The 9,542-nt window shown below is 37.3% G+C and overlaps 1 protein-coding gene across 1 annotated transcript in view; it reads left to right on the forward strand.

Annotated features, from left to right (window-relative positions):
* LRP1B (LDL receptor related protein 1B) overlaps nt 1-9,542 on the forward strand; it is a 1,967,638-nt gene that overhangs the window by 1,386,360 nt on the left and 571,736 nt on the right. Inside the window, exon 44 of the mRNA XM_007946050.1 lies at nt 2,532-2,736. Within this exon, the coding sequence (XP_007944241.1) occupies nt 2,532-2,736 (205 nt within the window). The remainder of the gene's footprint in view (nt 1-2,531; nt 2,737-9,542) is intronic.

The following is a 9,542-nucleotide window of genomic DNA, read 5'->3' on the forward strand; positions in this document are numbered from 1 at the left end:
CCAGACATGCTGCCTCCCTCCAGCCCTTTCTCCAACCGTTCCTCACAAAGCACCCACCACCTCTCTCCTCAGTTGCTCACTCCACCACTGAGTTTACAATGACTTATGGGTAGAAAAGCCATATTAAGTAATATACTACAATGCAGTTGGCTACCTACCTGTTTCCCAAATTTCTTGGCATAAATGAGTAAGTACCTTCAGCTCTGCATCAGTTTGTTGAAACTCACTGAGTATTCTGTCATTTCTTGGACCCTTGTTTTTTGCCAATTCCCTCAGTGAAGCTTGGACTTCACCCTTCTATACTGTTGGTTCTTGATCATATGCTATCTCCTGAACTTGTTGGACATTGACCAAAATCTTCTTGATACAGTGACTGTATATTCCTTTTACCTTCTTTTGATGCTTCCTGCATCATTAAATATTTTGCTCATAGAATCCTTCAATATTGCAACTTGAGGCTTGGATTTTTCTTCAACTCTTTCAGTTTGAGAAATACCGAGTGTGTTCTTCCCTTTTGGTTTTCTAACTCCAGGTCACTGCACATTTCATTATAATATTTCACTTTGTTTTCTCGAGCTTTGGAATTCCTTTGGAATATTCTGTTCAGTCCTTTTATTTCAGCATTTCTTTCATTTATTTTAGTTACTCCATATTCAAGAACAAGTTTCAAAGTGTCATCTGACATCCAATTTGATCTTTTCTTCCTTTGCTGTCTTTTTAATGACCATTTGCTTTCTTCAAGTATGATGTTCCTGATACCATCCCACAACTTGTCTGGTCTTTGGACATTGGTGTTCAGTGCATCAAATCTATTCTTCAGATAGTCCCTAAATTCAGTGGTATAAAATCAAGGTCATATTTCAGCTCTTGTGGACTTATTTTAATTCTTGTATCTTCATTTTGAACTTGCACGTGAGCAGTTGATGGTCTGTTCCACAATCAGCTCCTGGCTTTGAGCTTCTCCATTGCCTCTTTGCACTATGTAGTTCATCTGATTTCTGTGCATTCCATCTGTAGTCCATGTGTATATGTGCTGTTTATGTTGTTGAAAAAAAAGATATCTGCAACAGCTAAGTCTCTGGTTTTGCAAAATTCTATCATGTCATCTCTGACATCATCTATCACCAATGCCATATTTTCCAACTACTGATGATTCTTCTTTGTTTCCAACTTTCACATTCTAGTCACCAGTAATATTACCTCTGGATTGCATGTTTTATCAATTTCAGACTCCAGAAGTTGGTAAAAATCTTCAATTTCTTCATCTTTGGCTCTAGTCATTGCTGAGTAATTTTGAATAATAATAGCATTAACTGGTGTTCCTTGTAGGTGTATGGATATTATCCTTTCATTGACAGCATTGTACTTTAGGAAAGATCTTGAGTTGTTCTTTTTGCTGATGAATGCAATGTCATTCCTCTTCAGTTTGTCATTCCAGGCACAGTAGATCATTTTGTTGTCTGATTTAGAATGGCAATATCAGCTCATTTCAGCTCACTAATGCCTAGGATAGGGATCACAATGCATTCCACTTCATTTTTGACAACTTCTGTTTTTCTTAGATTTATACTTCATGTATGTCATGTTCCTATTATTATTGCATGTTTGCAGCTGTTTATTTCCATTTTGAGTTGTGCCTCATCAGCAAATATAGGTCTTGTAAGCTTTACTCCATCCATGTCATTAAGGTTGACTCTACTTTGAAGAAGTAGTTCTTCCCCAGTCATAGTTTGAGTGACTCCCAACCTTAAGGGCTCATCAAACAATGGCTATTCATATAGTTTTTCCAGTAATGTATCAGAAAGTGTTTCACTGCTGTGTGTAAGGTTTTCATGACCAGTTTTATCAGAAGTGGATGACTCTGTCCTTCTTCCCAATCTGTCTTTGCCTGGAAGCTCCTCTGAAACCTGTCCACTATGGGTGCCCCTGCTTGTACTTGAAATACGAGTGGCATAGCCTCCAGCCTCACAGCAACATGCAAGCCACCAGAGTATGACAAACTGACAGACCAGTGTAAAACTTATAGAAATGAGAATTCAGAATTTATAAAGCAAACCTGGAAATAGGAGGAAATTTTGAATTTCACTGAATTGAAAAAAGAAATATAACTAGAATAATAAGGTTGTTCAAAATGACCACATTGGATCTGCTGAAAGCAGTGTTAATGTTAGAGTATATTTGCAACTCACAACAAATTTAAGATAGTTATTTTGTCCCTGATTAAAATAAATCATTGTTAAGCAACTAACTGGCTTAATTTAATTAAATTGTTATCTGAGAGAAGGCACAGGATTTTTTTTTTTTTTCCATAGAAATAGCTTCCAGTTTTTATTTAAGAACATGAGGAAGCTATACATGTTAAAAAAAAAAAAAAAAAGGTATATCTTCCTTTGGTACTTAGACTTTTTAAGGGTCACAGCCTCTGAGGCAATTTTGCTTCATTTTGACAGTTTAGCATTGCCATGTTTCTACCAATGTTTTTTACAATAAGTGAAAACTTAATTTCTTATTACTGTTTTATTTTTAATTAGTTTAATGTTTTGGACCAACTGGAATGAACAGCATCCAAGTATCATGAGATCTACCTTGACTGGAAAAAATGCTCAAGTAGTAGTCAGTACAGACATTCTTACTCCAAGTGGACTCACCATCGACCACCGTGCTGAGAAGCTGTATTTCTCAGATGGCAGCCTAGGAAAAATTGAGAGATGTGAATATGATGGATCCCAGAGACATGTAAGTTTACTGGGAATTTCTTGTTTATAGTTTTATACAAGGAATAAATTTGGAAAACATATGTTTCTATATTTTTATGACATGCATATCATGTGATTTAAAATTCAAATATTTATACCAATCTAATTTAGTAACTACTCTATTCAGTGAAAAACAAAATTGTGGATAATTATTCTGAAAACTTTCTTCTACTGCATTTGCTGCCATAGAAACCGCCAAACTCTTAAAATCTTTTTCTCTGAAGAGACTAATTGGTTTTCTTCTAGTTATTAATTAATCTGAAATTGTTAAGAGTGACTGGCATATGTGGAATTTATATTTTTAGAATGTAAAATGAAATTGGTTAGTTTCCTAGGGAAAATGAGAAAATTAGGAAAGAATGAAATGTTCCTCTGTTGCGTGTGTGAGTCTTCAAAGCAACGTAAGTAACTCTGATTATAAGAGATTATGAATCCATTCACATTCAGGCCCACTCTGATCATTCTTCCAAGTTAGTGAAAGTCCTTATGCTGCCCCTAGAGAAACTTTAAAGCAGGTATTTAGCCTTGTAGGATGGTAAACAACAACAGCAAAAAGGATGATAAAATTTCAGCCTTCTTCCTTGTCCTGTGAGGAACTACAACCCTTGTCCACTGGGAAAACTCGGGTTTCAAAGTTTTATGTAGGTGTTTACACCTCTGGCAAAATCCCCCCACCTGGTCTCCACTTCAGGACATGCATGAGGGGCAAAATGATCTCTAGGCCTCTCGCTACACAACTGAATGGAGGAACGTCTGAGAAAAGAAACAAACTTTCTTTTGAAGCACAAATAATACAATATTTAAAATTTTGGGGGTTACTGCCTCTGCAGCAACTCTAGTGACTTACAGTGTTAAAGGACATGGCAGAGTTCCAGTAAAACTTTGCTTACAAAAATAGGTAACTGCCCAGGGGTCCTTAGTTTTCTAAAACCTACTCTTTATCATTAAACATACAATTTTATTCCATTGAATATACATATATATATATGTATGAATATATATGTATATACAAATGTATATGTATACTATATATCTAATCTATGTCTATAATTATATATGAGCACTTTGAAGAAGGAAGTAGTGTGTTGATTTATATTCTAACATAGACTCCCCTTCTCATTGTGGAACAGCTACTTTGAGAAGCACTGATAAAGGACACTTGAATGCTTAAACTAAAAAAACTCACTGCCAATGCTTAAACTAAAAAAACTCACTGCCATTGAGTTGATTTGACTCATAGCGACCCCTCCTTGGATTTCCGAGGGGGTATCTCTACGGAAGTAGATCACACAATCTTCCTTCTGAGGAGTGGCTGGTGGGTTCAAATGCTTTAGGCATTATGCCACCAGAATGAAACAATGGGCTTAGATATGATGAGAGTCCATTTGTGCTAATAATCTTGATTTAAGAATAATAAGCATAAATACATGACCTAAATTTTCTAATTAAAGGCCATATGACATTAGACAAATTATTTGGCCTTCATAAACTTTACTTTCTGATATATAAATCTCTTACCTAACATTCATAATTATTATAAGGATATAGTAGAAAAGAATATGTCCTAGAGCACAGCCTAGAAATTCTAAATAAGCCAGTTTAGAAAAGAGAATCCACAGCAGATAAATCATTGTCCTGGATGTGATGTTATTTCCTGTTATAACCTAATATAAGAAATGCTTTTATAACGCCTCATAACTTTTATCCTCATCAATTTATTTTTATTTTATATACTAGTTTTATTTCTTTCCCCAAAATCTATCATGCATGGCAATTCTGGTTGCTCTAGATGGTCAAGTAAAAATAATCCATAACAAATGGGTTTAAATTATCTGTTTTGAAATTTAGAATAAAATTTTCCTAGTTACTCTCATCACCCTCCCTGTCCATGCCAGGATGAATTCTAGCTGGGCCTAAGACATGGGAAAATATTCCAAAAGTTGTTATACTACATGCTTAGATGCATCTCATCCATGTCTTCATATATCTTCTAAAACAAACAAAAAATAAAAAATTTAAAAATCCTTTAACACTTTTGAAAAATTTAATCTAGGGCCTTTTTTTTTTTTTTTGGTTGTTTTCAAGGCTTTATACACTTTTCTCTTCATTTTTTAAAGATTTCGGAGACTGATATCAACTTAATCTTTAAAAAATGAAGAGAAAAGTGTATAAAGCCTTGAAAACAACCAAAAAGAAAAAAAAAAGGCCCTAGATTAAATTTTTCAAAAGTGTTAAAGGATTTTTAAATTTTTTATTTTTTGTTTGTTTTAGAAGATATATGAAGACATGGATGAGATGCATCTAAGCATGTAGTATAACAACTTTTGTTGCTTCAAGAATACTCAGTCACATAGGTGGCAGAACCAGTATTCTCTGCCTGGTGGTCTCACCCAGAGCCCATGATTTCACCCATTATACTAAATTGGAAAGCCTTTTAATTCAGAAAAACAGATCTGAGTAAACGAACAAAGTATGCTGACTTTACCATGCCTTGCAACCAGCAATACATTTGTTTTTTTCTTGTTATTTTCATCATTCGTTTCTTTTAATATATTACCCATTTATAGAAATTTTTTGCTCAACTGAGTATTGTATTATTGAATATGAGAAAATCTTAATGAATTCTGAGATTTTAATGATATACTGAAGGTAAATTTACCTTGATGGTACAAACGGTTTGAGCCTGACAACTAAGGTAAAGATCGGCCGTTTGTTCTCACTCAGCAGCACCATGGAAGTAAAACCTGATGATCTGATTTTATGAAGATGACAGCCAAAGCCCTCTACAGCAGTGCTGTTCTGTTCCGTATGGGATAGTCATGAATTGGAATCAACTCAGTAGTTACGGGCTTTTTGGTTTAATGAGTGCTTGAACAATTTCTCTCAGAAAGATCAGCACAAGGCCGGTCCCCATGAGGTGGAAGTTAAAGATATCCCAAATGTCCAAACTACCGTACCACTCCATCATTTCAGATATTAATTCCTCCTCCTCCTCCTCCTCCCAGTAATTTCACCATCTTAGGGTTCTGTGTTTCATTGTGATGTCCCACAGAACTCACAGACACACAAGGGATCATCTCATGTAGTAGTGGTGGAGGCTGGCAGGCTGGTAAGTCCCAGGTCCGTGAGTGGGTCTGGAGGATCCTCCCAATTCTCAGGGTTTGATGAACCTTGATCAGCAGATCAGATGATGGCTGCTGTCTCAAATCCAGGGGTGAGATGAGGATGAGCCAAAACACAAAACCAGAGCAAGGCAAGGGCAAACCTTCCCAGGAGATTCATAATTATACCCTCAAGGAAGCTAAGGGTGGTGATTTGAATTATACCTTCCAGCAAGGCAGGACTCAAGATACATTCCACCTGTGTTGCCCCAACAGAAATAACCTAAGTGGATGGCTTTAACAATTAGCAGGTCAAAGCAAATCCCATCACAGAGTGGATTGCCAGTCATTATAGGGAATGACTACTATCAGCTGCCCAGCACCACCCCAAAACAGGCATGGATAATAGGATTTACAGTACATCACAGAATGGAGGACAATGGCTAGAAGGGTCACATCCAGCAATTCACTGCAATGATATACTTAATAAACCAAATATGTTTGCTTCTTTAGAAAATAAAATAATCCATAGCTTGTCATCATAAACCGAAACCAAACACATTGCCATGGAGTTGGACCTGACTCATAGCAACCCCACCTTGGGTTTCTGAGGTGGTATCACTACAGAAATAGATTGCCCAAAACCTTCTTTCCAAGGAGTGGCTGGTGGGTTTGAACTGCTAGCCTTCTGCTTAGCAGTCAAATGCCTTAGTCACTACACCACCATAATATTATTCTGACTCACATTATAACAACTTCAATAAAAATTATGGATAAGAAAAGGGCATCCAGCTCTAAGTGACGCATTGCCTCCTTCAGAACTACAGTTCAATGAACAAACAGAGCTTCTGCATAGTCTTCTTAAAAAAAAAAAAAAAAACATTTAGAAATGTATGTAATCTCCTACCAATCAGATGAACCCTCATTCAATTTTGTAACTATTGCTTAAATGTCAACCAATCACTGCTTTTTTTTTTTTCTGAAATTTCTGTACCCAATACCTAATTGTCAACCAATCACTGAATTTTGACCTAAGTTCTTTGTATTTTCTTTTCTTTTTTTTAATTGTTATTTGGATGAAAGATCATAAAGCAAATTCATTTTCTATACAATGTTCATACATATCTTGCTTCATGACATCGATTACAATTCCCACAATACAACACTTTTTTCCCAGTTCCTCCCTGTGGTTATTTTTCCCCTGTGTCTTTCTTTCTTTGCATTCTTGCCCTCTGAGTTGTCTCCCTGTGCAAACACTGCCTTTCTGATATCCCATGGTTGATCATTCTAAGAAATGCACCTACCTGGTGTAAATGATCACCTTTTATGCCTGCCTATTGTTTGGTTGGGAGCTCTGGTAGCATAGTGCCTAAGTCACTTGACTGCTAACCAGAAGGCTGGTGGTTCAAACTCATCAGCCACTCCTCAGAAGGAAGGTTGGGCAATCTGCTTCCATAGTGATACCACCTCGGAAACTCAAGGAGGGGTCACTATGAGTTGGGTGCAACTCAAAGTAACAATAACAACATTGTTCGGTTGGAAGCCACAGGAGTGAGTCCAATTCTAGGCCCAAAGGATGACTAGGGGCCATAGTCTTGGGAGTTTTACCAGTCTCTATCAGACCAGTAAACCTAGTCTCTTTTTATGATTTTGAGTTTTGTTACACATTTTTCTCCCACTCCATCCAGGTTCTCCTATTTTAATCCCTTTCCAAGGGGTTAACAGTGGTAGCCAAGCACCATTTACTTCTTCTGATCTCAGGAGCATGTAGACTCAGGTTTGTATGGTCTACCACTCCTCGCACTAACTCTTTCCATGTGTCTTTGGTTTTCTTCATTCTGCTTTGCTCTGGACAAGGAGAGACCAATCATTGGCTTTAGATGACTAGTTGCAAACTTCTGAGAATCCAGTCACTACTCACCAAAGTAGGGTGTAGAACAATGTTTTTGTGTAGTTTGTTATGCCAGTTAAGCTTGATATCCTCCACAACCATGGTCCCAAGACAGTAAGCCCAGTGACTCATTTCCTCAGGGTATTTGCCTGTGGCTAAGAAGTTAAGATACAAAGATAGATAAGCTAAATGATCAGGTATGTCTGGGCAAAAGAGAATATACTCATGACCATATATAAGTTAAAAAAAAAACTCACTGCCGTCGAGTCAATTTCTACTCGTAGTGATCCCTCCTTGGGTCTCCAAGGTGGTAACTCATATACAAGTTTGGCAGATGATATTTCTACATAGGTATGTGTATTCTTATGCTATAAGAATATGCATATATAATAAAGCTACTGGGGCAAATTTGTGCATATTCTTTTTGAAAAAGACTTTTTAGATATCCCTTTCTGTTGTGCCAAGATAAGCTGATTGTTTTAAGCTGAGATCATCAATGCTCTTTCAAATAGATCAGTATTTCCTAAGGCACTTGACTGCTAACCAGAAGGCTGGCAGTTCAAACCTATCAGCCACTCCTGGAAGGAAGGTTGGGCAATCTACTTCCATAGTGATATTGCCTTGGAAACCCAAGGAGGGGTCACTATGAGTCGGGCGACTCAAGGGTACATAACAACAACATTTTCCTTCAACATATTTGCAAGGGCGTGTACAATAGCATTTTGTCTTAAACTGTTTAATAGATATTCAAATGGTATAAACACGTAATACTTTTCCTATAGCCAATGGTATGTTAAAATATTCTCTTTGCTTTCACCATTTCTTTTACCTTCCTGTTTTGATATAACCTTTGTTTATGTATAGGGTAAGGGAAGAGCCCCAGGCAGGAAGCAGGAGCCAGCCCACTGTTGGAACAGGTAGCGGAGAGCCCCAGGTAGGAAGTGGAAGCCAGGCAGACAGCTGGAACACATAGAGGGAAGGTCAGGAAGTGAGTGGAGTGTGGAACAAGTAAAGGAGACAAATTTGCCTGCCAGCTTGTCGTATTGTGGTGGCATGTGTGATATTGTGAAGCTGGAGGATGCACCACTGGTGCTTCAAATGCCAGCAGGATTGCCCATGGTGGAGGAGTTTCTGCAGAGCTGCCAGACTGAGACAGACTCAGAAGAAGGAAGAGGCCATCCACTTCTCAAATAATCAGCCATTGAAAACCTTATGAGTAGCAGTGAAACATTGTCTGATATATTACTGGAAAACTTTATGAATAGCCCTGAAACATTGTCTAATACAGAGCCAGAAGATGAGCCCCTCAGGTCAGAAGGCACTCAAAATATGACTGGGAAAGAGCTGCCTCAGAGTAGATACAACCTTAATAATATGGATAAAGTAGAGCTTTCAGGACCTCCATTTGCTGATGTGGTACAACTCAATGAGAAGAAACAGGTGCAAACATCCATTAATAATCTGACCACAGAATGTATGAAATATTAATCTAGGAAGCTTGGAAGTTGTCAAAAATGAAATGTAACACATAAAGATTGATATCCTAGGGATCAGTGAGCTGAAATGGACTGTTTTGGGCCATTTTGAATGAGATAACCATATGATCTACTATGCCAAGAATGACAAATTGAAGAGGAATGGCATGGCATTCATCGTCACAAAGAATGTTTTCAAGATCTATCCTGAAGTACAATGCTGTCAGTGAGAGGATAATATCTATATGCCTACAAGGAAGACTAGTTAATACTAATGTTATTAAAATTTACATTCCAAAGATGAGGAAATTGAAGATTT

Source organism: Orycteropus afer, unplaced genomic scaffold (genome assembly GCF_000298275.1).
Source record: "Orycteropus afer afer isolate SDZICR_OR568_19922 unplaced genomic scaffold, OryAfe1.0 scaffold00148, whole genome shotgun sequence".
Lineage (NCBI taxonomy): Eukaryota > Metazoa > Chordata > Mammalia > Tubulidentata > Orycteropodidae > Orycteropus > Orycteropus afer.